Consider the following 18130-nt stretch of genomic DNA (forward strand, 5'->3'; position numbering starts at 1 on the left):
CAGCTGTATGCACTGTTGCTAGTGAGAAGGAAGATTTAACGCGGCTCCGCAGATCTAGAGATGAATAGTGACTCCCCTGAGGAATATGTACAAACTACTAGGAAGGCAAGAGTGAGAAAGCAATTTGAAGTACCCGGATAAACCGTGAGCCAGAGAAATTTTCAGGTAGGCTAAAAGTTGCGTAAGCAGCAGCAACGCTGCAAAGAGCATTCTGTAAATAAAGCGCAACAGCATGAGCTGAATAGAAAAAAACCCATGGACCAATTCACGCTGTCTGCAACTATCTATCCTGTGTTCTAGATACTGAATGATTGCTACGGAAATAATGCGACGGGACCATACCTCAACAGTAACACAGTGTGGAACAACACAGTCAGCACTTACTAGCTTAACTTCTGTTTCTCTAAGCGATCGAAAACATGGCCTGCAACGCATGAAGTCCTCTCCTAGCTCGCTTTCTGTATGAAGATGTTGTGTAAGCCGTAGATGCAGGCAGCCATGATGATGGCAAGTGATGCTAAATACTGCCCGTAAAAGATCTCTTTACAAATGCTCGGATGAAATGAGAAGCTTCATCTCCAGCCATGAATAGCATGCTCCCTCCCACAAGACGCTGTCCGTGTGAGCCGAACCGCTGCGCTCCCACTTTCGGGACCGGTTTTGCGTACGTCAGGGAACAGCAACAGCTGAGTGTGGCCGTGCCTAGACGGCAGCTCCGGCTCGCGTGCAGCCAGCGGCGGAGCAGAGGGAGGGGAGGGCGGCTCGGCTCGGCGCCGCGCCGATGGCCGGCGCCGGAGTCCCAGCGGCCTAGGCTACAGCTACGCCCGGCCCCGCCCCGGGCCGCAAGGGGAGAGGGCGGGGCGGCCGAGGGCGCCGGCACCGCCCCCCCGGGCGCCCCGCCCCAGCGGCGGCCCCGTCCAGCCTCTCGCGCCAGGCGAGGAGAGCTGCCCTAGCTCGCGCCTGCGCCAGGAGCGCGGCAGCGCCCCTTGGAAGCGCCCGTGCATAAAAAACCCCACACGACGGTGCTCGTAGAAGGGCGTGGTCGATGCGGGAGCCGTCGTGGTCGTTTCTTTCCGTGGGCCGGGACGGTGTTGGCCCGGCGCTTTCAACGCTCGGCCTCCGCGGAGAGCGCCTTCTGCCGCCTCTCCTGCCGCCGCTAGTCAGGCGGCGATGGGGCCGCCCTCGAGGGGGCGAAGGCGAGCGGGGTCCTTGCTGAGGCGGTGGCGCGGAGCCGCGTCGGCCGCGCCCCCGCGCCGCTGTCGGGGCTGGGCGGAGGGGCGCGCGTGGCTGCGCGGGGCGCTGCCGGGCGGCGGGGCCGGCGCGGGGCGCGGCGGTCACTATGATGCCTGGAGAGACGCCGCCGCCGCCGGCCGGGACCGCAGCCGCCGCCGCGGCCTGCGCGAACTGCGGCGTTCTCCAGCAGGTAGCAACGGGCCGCCGTCCCCCTGGCGCTGGAGCGCCTGGGGAGGGGTTTTTCGCTTAAGGACGCGACCGTGGGGCTGCGGCGGGCCGCTGGCGGGTGGGAAGCGCTGGGTGCCGCGGTCAGCGCTCCCGGTGCGGCGGGAGCTCGGATAGAGAGTGTGGCGAGCGGGCTCTGTAAAAGGAGCAGCCGTGGCGAGCTTCAGCCGGGCGAAATGCGGCAGAGTAGCTCGTGTCTCCGCGGCGTGCCTAAGCGGGATCCGCTAGTGAGTTTCTAGGCGTATCCTTTTGAGTTTGCTTCGGTGCAGTGGAAGGAGTGTCATCGTTCACCTCCTTTCTGCAGTAATTTAGCTAAGGTATAACGCTTTGGGCAGTGTTTGTTTCCCCTTTAAATGGGGGGAAGGCCCCGCTGAGAGTTCAGAGGGCGGAGGAGGCCGTCGGACACCCTTAGAATGAGTATGGATTGAGAATCTGGGAAATCCGTAGGCTCAGATGAGCTAGATGCTGTTTATCGGTAATATTCTGCTAAAGCTTAATTTGATTTTGAGAGAAAAAGCTGCGGGGATTTTAGTGCATAATCTACTGTAAAGGCAAAGTTTGAAGAGCTTTTGTTGCAAAGCGTCATCTAAGTATGCAGATTTTCTTGTGGAGCCTGCGTCTTCTACACGTATTTGTATGAATATATTTTTGGTGAATTACTAACTTGTTCACTAAGAGCACTGAAAAAAAGAAGACAGATTATTATATTGTGTAGAACATTAGCAATCGGTTTAGGGGTTATTTGCAGGGTATAGTACTGGTTTTTGGGGTGAAACTTCTTTACCGACTTGAGATTCTTCCTTACAGAATATAAATGAATATGTAGCCGCATTAATTGCACTGAAGCAAAAAATGATTGATGGAGAGTAAGTACAATTCCACGAGTGTTTTGTGGTGGTTTTTTTTTGGTTTGGTTTGTTTTTTATCGCTCTTAAGTTCTTAAAGCAATGCAGCAAATACGTTTTGTGGAATGTAGATATTTGTTAATGCACAAAACTAAATCCTCCTCAAATGAAAGTAACTTCTTCACAAACAGGTCCTAAATCTAGACTGTAAGACTTATTTAATTTATGCCCTAAAACATCTGTGTGTAATGGTAGTAAAACAGGGCTATTTTGTATAGCTATAATAGCTTATATATTATTACGAATAGTAGCAGAAGCAGCTCTTTGAAGAGATTTATTTCATTTTATCTGTTGTGAGGAATATACTATGAGAACTAAAAGTTGAGCACAGGCGTATACGAACCTTTTCAACAGAATTTAGTCTAAGCATTAACAGCATTAAATGCTGTTGGGATTAAATATCAGAATATAAAAAGTGAGGCTGAACATCAGTCAGAACAGTAAGGTTCTAAAATGCTTCTCATAGTTTGCTTTCTCCTCTGTGATTGCTTCCGCTTCTTCTCAATAACCATCAACATATGATTGCATGGAATAATGTATCGCGATATGTTATGTATGCCTCCGTACTATGGCCTAATATCCTTGCTATGTCTCCTAATTGTAATGGTTTATTTCTCATGTACCCTTTCTCAGATATGTGTTGATCTGGCTTTAGCAAATCTAAATTCCAGTCCTGCATTCTGGTTTCCAAAAAGTATTTGAGAGAGCCCTCACTGTCTTAACTGGGACCCTTTCCTTCAAAGCTCCTTTACTCTGTGTCGATAGATTCCTTTTCCTACCTCCAAACTTTGTGTCCCTCTTCTCTCTGCCAGTGCATACATTTCTTGTGGGAATTACCTCTTCTTTAACTACTTGCAGCTCAGCCCCTTTCTTTTTTGCCTTCCTTGATAACTCTTAACTGTTGCAAGAGAAGGTAATGCAGCCCTCTCCTTATTGGAGTAACTGCCACGGTATTTCTCTTTCCTGTCCTTTCTTCTCTCCATTCTTAAAAACTGTAACATTTGAGGAAAGGAGAGACTATCTTTCCTTGGTGTTGTCCCTGGGCCACTGTACACCTTGGATCAGAGTAAGTGTTACCCTCTAATGGCTGCTAGGAGAAATGTGTAAAGATTAAAGCCTTTTAGGGCCTTTTGAACTATTTTTCCTATGTGTTCTTTCCTAGGAACTTTGTTCTTTCCTAGGAAAACATCCTTTTAAGATTGGGAACTAGGATATGATTTTGTGATTATATGTGTATTTTTTCATTATATGTATATGGTGTTCTTTACCTAAATAATGTTTTTTGTTTGTTTTTTTTTAAAGCTGCAAATAGTTAATGGCTACAAATTCATGTAATTGCCAGTTGGGTTTTTTTTTCTATTATAAAGCAGCCTGATTTGAGGTTTGAAAGGCTTAATGAAGCAAAAGGGTTATATCGATTACTATCAAAAACTGCAAACCAATCTTACACTTTCTGTATTTATCTATAAAGCGAAAGGAAAGGTATCCTAAGACATGATTGTCAAAATCAGGTGAGAAAATGAGTAATGTCTCTTGGTTTGTTGTTTTTTTTTTCTTGCAGTCGTTTGCTGACAGAGTATCAACAGAAATGCACTGATATCCTTTACTTTTCTATTAGTGTTCTTACAGAATTAGTCTATCAACATTTCTTTTAAGAGGGCTTGAGGCTTTTTATTTAAGGTTTAAGTTAGGGATGATGCCTCTAGTAAAGAACAGACTGGATAGGCTTTGTAAAGAAGATAGGGCTTTGGAATTAAAACTATCCACTTAAGATCCATCTGTGTCTAATATATGGCTTAATATGGACTACTTGAAACCTGCGTTGCTGAGAATGACTCAAGTTTTTTCATGTAACAGAAGCAGCTCTGCTTATTCACTTCAAATGTATTGAAGTGTTTCAATTAAATGCTTAGTTCTGCAAGTCCTGTGTTTTTTGGGTGGAAGTCTTTATTGGATGTTTCTTTGCAAGTGGCCATTGGATTGAAATATACTTACGGATGTTTGATAAACTGTTTTTAATTTCTACCTTAACAAGAGATTACAGCTTCAATTTGCTGAACGGTAAGTTTGATTTAAACTGTTTACTAAAGATGCTATGTCTTGGACAGCTTTAGGAGTCTGACGTTGTAACAGCATCAGCCCTGGGTCTAGGCTGAGCTTTTAATATGGTCCTTTCTTTTACCATGCTTCCTAGGCCACAGTTAGCAAAGATACCCTTGATGAGGAGAGAAATCTGTCCTCCTTCTACAATACCTGTGTAAAATTCTTTCCTGGCCCTGTGTTACATAAGAGTCTAAAGTGACCAAGTGGAGATGCCGAGCTCATCTTTTGGTGGTGGTTAAATGTAAGCGTATTTGGGGCAGCCCTATTTATATGAAGCATTTTGTCTTAGAGTTGTGGCTGGGTGCCCTTGCTTACTCTACTTGATTATAGAGGAAGAGGCAGCATATAATCTGTACGGACTCCATCCTGCCTGTTGAAAAATCCTGCAGTTGGACTCTGCTCTTATTTCACAGCGCTATCTATGTAGAGACACGTACTCCTGGCACTTCAGTGTAGGCAGCTGGGCAGTACTCCAGTGTGGCACATGCCATCTGCTTGCATCTAGCTTTAGGCTCAGTTTAATGTTTTTAAATCAGATCTTGAATTTTCTTTGAATGTAAAATGTTGGATGGAAAAATGAGAACACTTAGACTCTTAAAAGCCTTTGGGTATCTCTCACAGCATTTTTCCATAGGGGAAGGCAAAATATTCAGACACTTGCCTGAAAAATCAGAACATTGAGTTTGAAAGCACCCATGTTTTTTGGCAACTTCCTGTTTCAGAGAGATCTCTGCTCTTCGTTGCCAAGTGGAGCAGATGCTACAGAAAATCCTGCCTCTGGAAAAGTGCCAGGAAGAGTTGGGTTCCTTGAAAGCAGAGTTGGAAGAGAAAAAGGTGTGCTTGTAAGGTTTAAATAACTTGCACTTCTTCTGTTGAAGGAAATGTATATATTTAATGATCATCTTAATGAAGCAGGCTTTAACGAGCCCAGTTGTTATTTCCAGCTCATTGGGACAGGCAGCTCTAGTTTTAGGTGAAATTAATTAAATGGCAGCAGGTTTCAGATAGGAACTACAAAAGCCTGAACTTTTTGCCTATGATTGTTGATCAGATTATTTGGGGTTTATTTCCTTATTTAGAAAGGAAGGAGATACATTCAAATTCCTTTGGTTTTCTGTTCTGATCTTATTAGATTACTGAACTCTCTAACTTGTACAACTAAAAAGGTGCAAAGAGGGTCTGTGCAGAATAGGATTTTGCTTCTGTTACCATTTTGAATGTATGCTTTTACATTATTAGCTACTTGAGTTCATTCCTAATTTCTCTCCCATCCCTTAGCTGAGATTTAGTCTACAGAAGAAAAGCTTTTGACTGTTCAAATCGCCTAAATAGATGTATTTTCTAGACATTAACTATTATTTCTGCAAAAAATACCCCACCCTCTTTCTTGGTTTTTTTTCATGCTGGTACAAGGTAGGATATTAACATTTGTCTTGTCACTGAACCTAGTTTTTCTTCTATCTTAGAACAGTTTTTTAAATCCTCTTCCATCAGCAAGCATTAGTAGCTGATGTCCTGATGGCACTTTTTCAGAAAAAGCAGGATTATATGTATGGTGTATAATAGTTGTGCTCTTGACTTCAGCTTTGAGTTCCTATCCAGATAGGTGTTGGAGGCATATACTCAGAAGATAGATGAATAGATATAGACTGATTGGTTGGTTTGTTTGTTATAACTTTTGCCTTTAAAGAAGAATAACCTGACTTTTCAACTTGCTTGTTTCCTCATTGCATAGCCAAAAAAGTATATTCACTGTTTTCATTAGAATAGGTAGAGTGTCTGCCATCTTCACACACACACACACCCTCCCCAGTAAGGACATATCTTAACTGTGCTTTCCTTCTCCACAGAGTTCTCTCAAGATTTATCGGGAAAGTCAACTGGAATATGTTAAAATTAAAGAAGAAATAGTAAACAGCGATGCTGTGTGAGTGATGCTTCTTTTTTTCACAACATTTCTTTCTCCCTCTTACCTCTTCCAGAACTTGGTCTTGTACCTTACCTAGTTATGCCTTACATTTTGCTAAATTTTTTATGCTTACGGGTTCTTAGAACAGGGAGTTGATGGAAGAATGGTCTTAAACTTTGTAGCAAACACTCTGGAAGGTAGTATTAGTTTAACTATTATCCTGTCTTGAAGTGGCTTTTGGTGGTTGTTTAGCAAAGGTTTTTAAGAACAGGATAAGATTGGAGAAGCAGCTGTAGTTTCTCCAGTTTTAAGTGGTTCTTAGTCTTGGCTTTTTGTTATTGCCGCCCGTTTCCATTGTGCTGATAAGTCTCTGAGGCTAATATATAAATTATATTGCTGAAGCGATCTGCACTTAAAATCAGTCCTTAAAATAATTGTTTTTAAAGAAACAGCTCAGCAGGCCCTGAACTGTCCACCATGTTTGGAAATGGTCAGGAGGGATTTGGCACCAAAAAATGCAGAAGCCATTTTTGCTGCCATAGCACAGAATATTGTGAAGCTGTGCCTTGATAATTCCCAAAGTTTGTTCTTCCAGTAACCAGTCACTCAAGGGCTTCCTTGCCTGGAGTGTGTGTGTGTTATCATGTCTTACAGCTCTTGATGGACTCTCTAATGAATTCGTCTAATTGCTTTTTAACCTGTTATACTCCTAGCCTCTAAATCACCTGTATCAGGGAACTGTGACTTCTCAGTATTGTATGGAAAGGTACTTATGCTCTCAAAAGAGAACCAGCTAATATACAGCTGAATGTTGTGAGTTTGTAGTTGTGGTTGTTTTTCTCAACGTGCATCACTTTGCATTTATCAACACCAATGATTGCTCTCTAGTAGCTTGAAATTCTAAGACCCTTCTGCTGTTTTTTGTAGTCAGCTTTTATTTCTGATGTGTTCCAGCGCACATCCCAATGAGACTCCCACTGGTGACTCCTTACTTCCTTCCTTGTAAACTGGCTATAACTTTTAACTTTGGTGTTCCTAAGCTATTTTGGTGTTAACAGCAGGTCGAGGGAGGTGATCTTTCCCCTCTACTCAGCACTGGTGAGGCCACACCTGGAGTACTGCGTCCAGTTCTGGGCTCCTCTGTACAAGAGAGACATGGGCATACTGGAGAGAGTCCAATGAAGGGCCACGGAGATGATCAAGGGACTGAACCATCTCTCAAATGAGATACCCTAGTATCTTTACATGGCTTGTGAAACATATGGTACTCATAAGCACAGCAGCAAGCCGCTATCGTCCAAAAGATTGTACAAGCAGACTAGCATTGTTGTCACTTCTTCTGCCAGACTGCACTTATTTCACATATAGGTACTCTACGTCCTGTGAGCTTAAAGGAATCTTCAGCACATCATCCTATCTAAGAGCAGCAGAGAGGAGCTACCCCATTGCTAACTGCATCTTAAGAGGGAACCAACCACCCTAATGTGCTGGCCATATACTGTGTCAATATAGATATACCGCCTATCTCCTATCTGTCACTCATATCTTCAAGAAGGAGGAGCCAGGAAGCTACAGGCCAGTCAGCTTCACCTTGATCCCTGGGATGGTGGTGATGGAGCAGCTCATCCTGGAACCCTCTTCCAGGCACATGAAGGACAAGAAACTCCTCAGGAGTAGTCAGTATGGCTTCACGAAGGGGAAGTTATGCTTGACTGACTTGATAAACTTCTACGATGAACAGATGTGCCTGGTAGATGAGGGGAGAGCAGTGGCTAGTGTCTGCCAGGCCTTCAGTAAGGTCTCTGACAGTGTCTTTCATAACAGCCTCATAGCCCCTCAAGCTGTTGCTGTAGGGGCTGGATGAGCAGACAGTGAGGTAGATTGAAAACTGGCTGAATGGCCGGGCCCTGAGGGTGGTGACGAGCGGCGCAAAGTCTAGTTGGAGGCTGGTAACTAGCAGTGTACCCTGGGGGGAGAGGAGGAGGAGGAGGACCACATAGTGGGTCCAGTCCTGTTTAACATCTTTGTTAGTGATCTGCACAGTGGGGCAGAGCGTACCCTCAGCGAGTTTGCCAATGACACAAAGTTGGGAGGAGTGGCTGATAGGCCAGAGGGGCATGCTGCCATCCAGCGTGAGCTTGACAGGCTAGAGAAATGGGCTGACAGAAACCTCATGAAGTTCAGCAAGGAGAAGTGCAAAGTCCCGCACCTGGTGAGGAACAACCCCACACACCAGTAGATGCTGGGGGCCACCCAGCTGGAAAGCAGCTTGGCAGAAAAGGACCTTGGGGTCCTGGTGGACACCAGGTTGGACATGAGCCAGTGATGTACCCTTGTGGCAAAGAAGGCCAACGGTGTCCTGGTCTGCATTAGGCAAAGTATTGCCAGCAGGCTGAGGGAGGTGCTCCTTCCCCTCTGCTCAGCACTGGTGAGGCCACGCCTGGAGTACTGTGTCCAGTTCTAGGCTCCCCAGTACTAGAGAGACACGGACATACTGGAGAGAGTCCTGTGAAGGGCCACAAAGACGATGAAGGGACTGGAGCATCTCTCCCTTGAGGAAAGGCTGAGAGAGCTGGGACTGTTCAGTCTGGAGAAGAGAAGGCTTGGGGTGGTATTATCAATGTCCATAAATACTTGAAGGGAGGGTGTAAAGAAGGTGGAGCCAGACTTTTTTCAGTGGTGCCCAGTGACAGGACCAGAGACCATGGGCACAAACTGAAACACGGGAGGTTCCCTCTCAACATCAGGAAACACTTTTTTACTGTGAGGTTGACTGAGTACTGGCACAGGTTGCCCAGGGAGGTTGTGGCCTCTCCGTCCTTGGAGATATTCAGCAGCCATCTAGGTCCTGGGCAGCAAGCTCTAGGTGGCCCTGCTTGAGCAGGGTGGGTTGGACAAGATGACTTCCAGAGGTCCCTTCCAACCTCAACCATTCTGTGATGCTATAGCTATTTTATCAACTTTGATGCTGAGGCCATTTTAAGTAGTAGGTCACATGAGTTCAGTAATTTGAGAGCTGAGTTTCTTCAGAAGCCAAATTCTAGTGAATTGCTCATAAAATGAATGTTAATCTATAGTTACTGTAATTTTTGACCTGAATTATTTTATCTCTCAAATCCTTTGGTCCAATCTGCCATTCAGAGCCAGTGTCAAAGTTAGGTTGCTCAGGACCTTGTCTAGTTGAATTTTGAATATTTACAAGGATGGCAATTCCCCAGTTCTGAGCTTATAACAAGCGTGATAACTTGACACAAATACACATGTCCACTGTGAAGAAGGTTTTAGGTATGAAATTACTCCTACAGACAAGCTTCAAAAGAAATACTCAAAACGTTAGACTGTTACAGAAGTAAGGTTGCTCATTTAAAATAAAAGATCACGTTCTCTCTAAGGATGGAAAAAATATGACAGACACAGTTGTTGTTTATATTTTTCAGCTTTTGAGTATTACAATTATAACCACATGGGTTTTGCAGTTTGGGTAGATTATAATACTGTATGTATTCTGCTTCTGAATGCAACTTCTGTTACATAGCTTTCTGTCAGCTGAAGTTGTGCATGCATCTTAGATCAGATAGGAGCTTGAGTTGCGTAGCCTAAGAGGAGTTCTATCCAAATGCATCATCTACAAACCTTGCTTTTTGTGAATGACTAGAGTTAGCATCTACCTATTTTCTTTCTTAATGTAATTGCATGTGTTGATGAAATCAGTCAGCATACTACTGCACCTGTAAAAGTAACTATTTCTTCCGTAAATATCATTGCAATGACAAACGTTGGCATTTAGTGGCTCTCTGGTTATTCAGATTCTTAGTTGTTTGTATCATAGAATTTCTATCTTGAGCTGAAAGGACCCTATAAGGATCATTGAGTCCAACTCCCTGCTCCTTGCAGGACTACCTAAAACTAAACCATATGACTGAGAGCATCATCCTTGATGAAGCAGCATTCCTTGAACTCTGACTGGCTTGGGGCCCTACTTCCCTGGGCAGCTTCCTCCAGTGACCGACCACCCTCTCGGTGAAGAACCTTTTCCTAATGTCTAATCTGAACTTCCGCCGATGCAGCTTCATTCCATTTCCTCGTGTCCTGTTGCTGGTCACCAGAGAGAGGAGACCAGCACCTCCCCCTCTGCTGCCCCCCTTGAGGAAGTTGTAGACTGTGATGAGGTCACCCCTCAGCCTTCTCTTCTCCAAGCTGAACAAACCAAGTGACGTCAGCCGATCCTCCTAAGTGTTGCCCTTGAGAACTTTCACTATCTTGGTCGCCCTCCTCTGGACGCACTCTAATGGTTTGATGTCCTTCTTGTATTGAGGTGCCCAAAACTGCAACCAGTACTCGAGGTGGGGCTGCACCAGTGCAGTGTAGAGTAGGACAACCAACTCCCTTGACTAGCTAGCTATGCTGTGCTTGATGCACCCCAGGACATGGTTGGCCCTTTTGGCTGCCAGGTAACACTGTTGACTCATGTTCAACTTGCCATCGACCCAAACCCCCAGATCTCTTTCTGCAGGGCTGCTCTCTAGCCTCTCATCCCGCAGTTCGTACATATAACCAGGATTACCGTCCCAGGTGGAGAATCTGGCACTTGTTCTTGTTAAATTTCATATGGTTGGTGATTGTCCAGCTCTCTAGTCTATCCATATCTCTCTGTAAGGCCTCTCTACTCTTGAGTGAGTCCACAGCTCCTCCTAATTTCATATCATTGGCAAACTTACGTAATGTACACATTCAACTCCTGTGTCCAGATCATATATAAAAACATTAAAGAGCACTGGCCCTAAAATTGAGCCCTGGGGAACCGCACTGGTGCCTGGCCACCAGGCTGATGTAATGCCATTTGCTATAACTCTTTAAGCCCGAACCCATCAGCGAATTGCTCACCCAATGTATTATGGACTTGTTTAGCTGTGTGCTGGACATTTTGTCCAGAAGGATACTGTGAGAGACAGTATCAAAAGCTTTACTAAAATCCCAAACCACCTCATCTACTGGCTTCCCTTGGTCAACTAGATGGGTGACCTTGTCATAAAAGGAAATTAAGTTGGTTAAGCAGGACTTTCCCCTCGTGAACCCGTGCTGGCTATGACCAATGACTGCATTGTCTCTCAAGTGTTTTTCAGTAACTCCCAGAATAACCTTCTCGATAATTTTACCTGGCACTGAAGTGAGACTGACAGGCCTGTAATTACCAGGGTCTTCCTTCTTACCCTTCTTGAAAATTGGGACAACATTTGCCAGCTTCCAGTCGACTGGGACCTCTCCAGGCTCCCAAGAGCATTGAAAAGTAATGGAGAGAGGTCCTGCGATGACATCGGCCAGCTCTTTTAGTACCCTGGGATGAATTCCATCAGGCCTCATAGACTTACATGTATCCAGCTGGAGCAGCAAGTCTTGAACAAGTTCAGGTTCGGCTGGGAGTTTTTCATCCCCCCAGTCATGGTCTTCCAACACAGGGCTTTGGGGGTCCCAGGGCCCATCATCAGTGTTAAAGACAGAGGTGAAGGCGGCATTAAATGTCTGCTTTGTCTACGTCCCTATTTGTTAGGTGACTGACCTCATCAAGTAATGGACCAACGTTATCTCTGTTCTTCCTTTTGCTGTGAACATATTTTAAAAAGCCCTTTTTGTTGTCCTTCAGAGTACTGGCCAGCTTGAACTCTAATCGAGCTTTGGCTGCACGAAGCTTCTCCCTACAGTGGTGAACAGCATCTCTGTAGTCCTCCAATGTCGCCTGTCCTTGCTTCCGATGTTCATACATTGTAGATGCAGTACTTCTGTGCATTGGTCAGAAGATAATCTGCAGAGAAACAGAAGTTTGTTACCTGCTGTTTTTCAAAGGACAATCCCCCCCCTTTTTTTTCTTTTTTTTTTCTTTTTTTCTGCAAAGATGTATTATGAGGACTTTTTTCTGAAATTCTCACCTATGGCTTGACTGTCAAAGCCATAATCTGAGTATAGAGAGAGTTAAGTATGAAGCTGTTCAGGCTGCGAAGGCCCAAGAGCACCGATCTGTTTATAGTATAAATGCTTTGACTACTGAACATGCCAAAGGTGGTCAATCATACTGTTTCCGAGTGGGTTTTCAAATGTATTCTAGTTAATGTTTGAAGTGATGATTAAAGCTTGCACATCCAGAAAGGCTTAGGCTGTAAATCTCAATCCATTATACAAGTTTTAATATGGGGAATGGATGAACTGTGTTCTTCTTCTTGAAAGTGATCAGTGAACATTGGTAGCTTGTGTTTGTCAGGACAGAGTCCTCTACTTATCAAAAGAGTTTAAAAACTGCTTCTGGGATATTGGGATTTAGCAGAAGGAAATAATAGAAATGTTTACTCTTTTTATTTTTTTATTTTCCAGTTCTGTGTATGTTTTACATATAAGGTAGGGCTGGAAATGCTGAAGGCAAAATTCTTCAAGATGCATAATTTTTTTGGTTTGGCTTTGGGAAACACCTGGATATTCTGAACAAAAAGCTGTGGGACATAAGTGATCCTGAAGGCTATTCCTGATTGTCTCATTGCTTAGGTCTTATTGATTGTAAGCAAGGCTTAATTGTTTTTAAGGCTTAATTGTTTTTAAGGAGTAAAACTAACCTGCCTGCATTACATCATAGAAATGCAAAAGCTGGAAGCCATTTTTCTTGGGTTGTGTTTGTAACTCCAAGTTGTAGCTGAAGGTATATTTATGTACCTGGATTAGTGGACTGACTCTCTTAAGAGCAAACTCTACCTCTGTAACAGATACAGCTGTTTGTGTGAGAATGTCAGCAACATGCCACTGATTTAAGTTTTCAACTTCAGGGACACATTGGTCTCACAGGTCCTGGGTCTAGGAAGTGGGTTTTCTCTGAAATGGCTAGATTTTTTTTTTTTCTTCCTGGCTTTTCGTGCAACATAATTCTATACAAAAATGATGTATTAATGTCTTCTTTTTAACAGGAGAAAGAAACTGGAAACGAAAGTGAAGAAACTTGAAGGTAACTTTCTACATTGTGTTACTGTGCTGTTGTCCTACTCCATTTCTTGATTCCTTTTTAATCCAAAGAAGTAACTGCAACTTTCTAACTCTGAGGCCCCAAGGAGCAAGGCAGGGCAGTACTACGTGTGGTGCTTAGTCTCTGAATTACATCAGCCCTCCTGCAAAATGTTTTCTGTTGAGTATCTTATGCACATGGTGTAAATGAAGTTGGAAGGGAACTTCTGGTCATTAAAACCTCAAAGGATGGAGTCTGCCCAGCCTGTCCAGGCAACCTGATTCACTGCATGGCTGTCTTCATGGTGAAAAAACTCTTCCTTAATAGCCAGTTGGGAACTCTCTTGTTTCAACTTATGCCTGATGTCTCTTGTCCTCCCACCATGTGCCACTGAACAGTTCCATCTTCTTGATACTTCCTTGTAGGTACAGGAAAGCTGCTCTTGGATCCCTTCTAAGGTTTTTTTGTTGTTTTTTTTTCCTCTCAAGCTAATTAAGTCTAGTTCAATGAGTCTGTTTTCACAGGGCATGTGCTCCAGCATTCTAATAGTCCTGGCAGGATTCTTCTAGTCATGTTTATAATCATATTTAAATATGTAGTGATCCTGACACATGTTTTCTGATTTTTTAAATAGTCTGGCAATTGGTTTTTGGTTGATTTGCTTGCTTGTTTGTTTTGTATTTGAGTAGAGATAAAGCACTTGCCTCATGGAACTGTGTTTTTCTTGTTTTGCTAGTAGAGGGTGGATATGCATAAAGCATTCTAATACGTAACTTGTGGTACTGTTAGTTGGCAAGGCAAACATTTTCATTCATGGCATACTTACAGCTGTGCTTACCACAGTTTAAAGTACAGTGAACTGAGTGACTTGTATCTTAGTGTTAGAAAACCCCCAAATCCTACTGCAAAGTACAGGTACAGGGGGTCTATTTTGATGACCCTTTTGGAGTGGAAGTTTTTATATCCTCTTGCCCCCAAAAACTCAAATTCTGACAGAGCTAGAACAAAATACTGTGAGATAGTTTGTCCTAGGTCCAATTTGAGTGACTAGTTTATTTGTTTTGTTCTTCTCTGGGTTCATTAAATATTCCAGACCCCGTATTTTAGCCTGGTATCTTTTGTCAATCTGAAATTTTCCCATGATTGTTTTTTGTCAACCTACTGCCTGAGCTGCCTTTTTAATGCTCTTTCTTTTGATATGCTTTCTTCTGTGACCTGATCTGATCAGCAGGCAAGTTCCATCTGTCTTCTCTGCTGTCCATGTATAAGTCACCAAGCTGATCTCTCAGGAGTTCTCTCAAGTATCTGTCTTGCTTGAGAATTTCCCTAGGAACCTCATATTCAATCCTCACTTACCTGCCCTGTACTTTTTATTCCTACCCATCTACACTCTTCCCAGGTGTCTGTTAGACATTAATAGATAAGTTACTCTTCTCTGTTTATTAGTCTTGAGTGCTATCTACATCTTTCTAATGTTATGGTGTTTTCATCTTTGAACCAGAGCCCTCTTTTAAATAAGAGAATAAAATACATAAAAAAAGCATTGCACCTCATTCTTAATTTTATTCCCTTTTTTCACTTGGTGTATATTGCTCTACAGTACAGTATCAGTAAAATATGATCCACTCTTCATTCTTGCATGTAAGTGAGAAAAGTAATAAATGTATTTCAGTAGTTCAGAACAGTAATTATGCAGTGGAAGACAACATACTTGTATGCATGAGTTGTTGTCTTAATGAGCCAAAATATAACTTCAACAGATTTGTATTTCACACTACCTATTTTTTTTCTGGTTATTTGATTTGCAAACTAGTGACCAATACTACCTAAATTAGTTGTCTCTTATATTGTAGTTTCTAACTTGAATTTTGGTTCTCTTTCTTGAAGAGGCTGCCACAAAGCATACACAGGACTTCAGACAACTGAAAACTGAAAAGAAAAGGCTTGAAAAGGAGCTAAAGAAGGCACAAGTAAGACTTTCCTGGTCTTTTGGATGAAGCTTCTTTTAGTATTTCTGGGGGAAAAAAGGAAGCTACTAGTAATAGAGATACTGAAATAGTAAAATTACATTTGTTGGGGATATTGAGTAACTAAACATAGCAATTCACCTTAAGAGATAGAAATTTTCGAACTGAAGCATGACCTTTGAAATGTTGATTTAGATTTCATGCTAATTAAGAGTAGATGCTCTGCAAACTATGTATGACATGAAAAGTTATTATTTAATTTTAACAGGGAAAACTTGATGGTGTACTTAAGGAGAAGTGCAGAAAAGGTAAGTGTTCACCTTTGATTGCCTTCAGATTTGTATGTGGTATTGTTCCATCTGAACACTTCCTTTCCCTCTTCTCCTCTTTTTAATAGTTAAGCATGTGGAGACCCAGAGTTCAAGTGAAGATCTTACAACAGATATAGACAAAGGTAAGATTTTTTGCAAGACTGTTCTCTGTGCGGAACCAACCATTGAATTTATTGCAGCTCTTCTGGAGTTGCATTTTTGGAAACAGAGGGTACTGACAGAAATGCTGTAAGAGCAGATGTGATTGATACAAATATGTTACACTGATGAAGGACTAATGTAATAGATGACTATTTTCAGTTTTGCAGTAAGGAAAATACTTGATTCATTAAAATGACTAGTCTACCCCATGCATGTGTGAAGTCAGTTGTGCAATTATAAAACAGAATGCAAACACTGGGAAAAATACAAAACAATCCCATTGTCTCATTGAAATCATAAAGGAAGCATGCAAAGCAAAAGACACAAGATAGGAGTGTAATCTGCTACAATTTCTATGTGAGGCTCTGTAAATCAAGTGGAAATCCAGGATGTATAGCTGTTTCTTATCCTATTGACTTTTTTTCCCTAATGATCTAAAATATCTGCTACAAATTATCTGCATCTAACTGTGTAATGGAGCAAACTCCTAAACTTCCTCTAAAGTACTGAGGCCAAACTTTAAGCAAATTTATTTTTTGCATATTTGCAGTCTTTTAAAATACTGGTATTGCTTTTGAATTGTTTAGAAATTCTGAAGGCAATTTTCAGGCAAAAGAACTTCCCTGTTTTATTTCTTGCTTTGCAATATTTGTATGTAAAGTTTGTTGCCAAAATTAAACTTTTCTGAAAAAGGTAGACCTTGTCAGTTCTTGCGTGTCTTGGCATATTTTTACTGCCTTCTGGATTGCACTAAATTGGTACCCAATTTCATCCTTTAATTTTTAATTAATGGCAAAATGGGAAAATTAAGATCTGAGCTCTAATTTGAGCTTCCAATAGCAGCAAGGCTTTATTACTAATGAGAAATTGTTAGTGTTGTTAATAGCTGTCATGCAAAATATGGCAGGTTTTCCTCTTATGTGCTGAGGTTTTTTTAATATGTCTCTTCATAAAACAGTAGCAGTTTGCTGTGGTCTTTGTCTTATGGAATTGGTACAAAACCAATAGTCTCAGTTCCTGATTGTTGGATCTGATGATAGTTTTGGCATAAGTAGGTGAGATGCTTGTGTATTTTGTTGAGTTTTTTGGTCTGTTTCTCCCTCTCCACCTGCCTTTTTGGTTCTGGAACTCGGTTGTTTGGTATCACCTACCAATGGTGCTGTTAGGACTCCAGACAATGTCTACTAATGTTGTGGCCTGATAGTTAATTCAGATACATTTAATGTGCTGTTGCTCCATGGTAAGACTAAGACGAGTTACTACTGAGTGGGCATAAAGAAAGAACGTGATATAAATTCTTTCTTCCTAAAAGATTTCCGCCCCCATTTATGTTCATGTCACCTGAGTTGTTTTAGAAAGCTGTTTAATTTCACTAATGCTACATTCAAATCTGCTTTTACGTTTTACTCTGGGGGCTGCTACAACTTTCTGCCACCTTCACTGTAGAAAGGAAAAGCTAAAGCATTCTGCAGCTGTTCCTTCGGTCTGCTATGTGGCTATGGCCAATACAGGATCCATTCCCTCAATGGCATCTAGCATTTCTCTTTCTCTGAAGCTAAAATGCCCCTATGTCCCTTGTCTTAATTTTTGTTGTGGGTATTTTGGGTTTTGTTGTAGGCATGTCTGTGTTCTGAGTAAAAATAAACACAAATTCTTAGCTCTCTGAGCAATTGAGGTTTTCCTCAATTTATAAAAATATTTATTTTAACAGAAAAAATAAAGCTCTTGTTGGAAGAACTCTGGATGTGCATTGACAGTGCAACAGGAAAAAGAGAGAATCGGGAAAATGATCCTGTCTTGGGTGAGACGGCATGCGAAGTCTTGACGTTTTCTTGAAGCTGTCTTTTTCTGACCAAAAATAAATATTGATACATTTTTTTTCAGCTTCTGTTCAGGATAAGGCATGGCCTGAAAAAAGAAGGCTGACTGTTACAGAAGGTAGGTTCCAGTAAATGTGAATTTATTACTATGCAAGTGCATTAATTTAGTCTTACTGCGATGGGTACTGTTTGCATAACACTTTTTTGACAGACTTAAATACTTCCCTTGGTGATTGCCTGGTCAAGTACATGTGTGATTAGAATATTTGAAAATAATTGCAAATATTAATTTGAACAGCCAAGTAAACTGGCTCTTATAAAACTAAATAAAAGCTGTTGTAATCTGCTGTTGCAATTGAGAAATCGAATTCTTTTACTATAAGCTGCTTTCACTATTTCTAAGTAGTCCAGACTCACCTCTCATGTTTATACCTTAATTATTATATCATCAGTATATAATGTGAATTACAGGATGCAAGCACTCTTTTTAGTCTGAAACAAACACATGGTAACATA

The 18130-nt window shown here is 42.2% G+C and overlaps 1 protein-coding gene across 4 annotated transcripts in view; it reads left to right on the plus strand.

Moving 5' to 3' along the window:
- The first annotated feature begins 1333 nt into the window (after positions 1-1333).
- The window catches only part of ICE1 (interactor of little elongation complex ELL subunit 1), a 37475-nt gene continuing 20678 nt past the window's right edge, over positions 1334-18130 (plus strand). For 2 of the 4 annotated variants that reach the window (XM_076330709.1, XM_076330712.1), the window contains exons 1-12: positions 1334-1423; positions 2266-2324; positions 3925-3959; positions 4406-4424; positions 5189-5300; positions 6317-6393; positions 13320-13357; positions 15242-15324; positions 15590-15629; positions 15719-15775; positions 17506-17595; positions 17679-17732. In XM_076330709.1, the coding sequence (XP_076186824.1) occupies positions 1340-1423; positions 2266-2324; positions 3925-3959; positions 4406-4424; positions 5189-5300; positions 6317-6393; positions 13320-13357; positions 15242-15324; positions 15590-15629; positions 15719-15775; positions 17506-17595; positions 17679-17732 (748 nt within the window). In that variant the 5' untranslated portion in view covers positions 1334-1339. Of the gene's footprint in view, positions 1424-1490; positions 1700-1732; positions 1934-2265; positions 2325-3924; positions 3960-4405; positions 4425-5188; positions 5301-6316; positions 6394-13319; positions 13358-15241; positions 15325-15589; positions 15630-15718; positions 15776-17505; positions 17596-17678; positions 17733-18130 lie in introns of those variants that run through there. The other 2 variants (XM_076330711.1, XM_076330710.1) reach the window with 2 other exon arrangements.

This window comes from Aptenodytes patagonicus, chromosome 2 (genome assembly GCF_965638725.1).
Source record: "Aptenodytes patagonicus chromosome 2, bAptPat1.pri.cur, whole genome shotgun sequence".
Classification (NCBI taxonomy): Eukaryota; Metazoa; Chordata; class Aves; order Sphenisciformes; family Spheniscidae; genus Aptenodytes; species Aptenodytes patagonicus.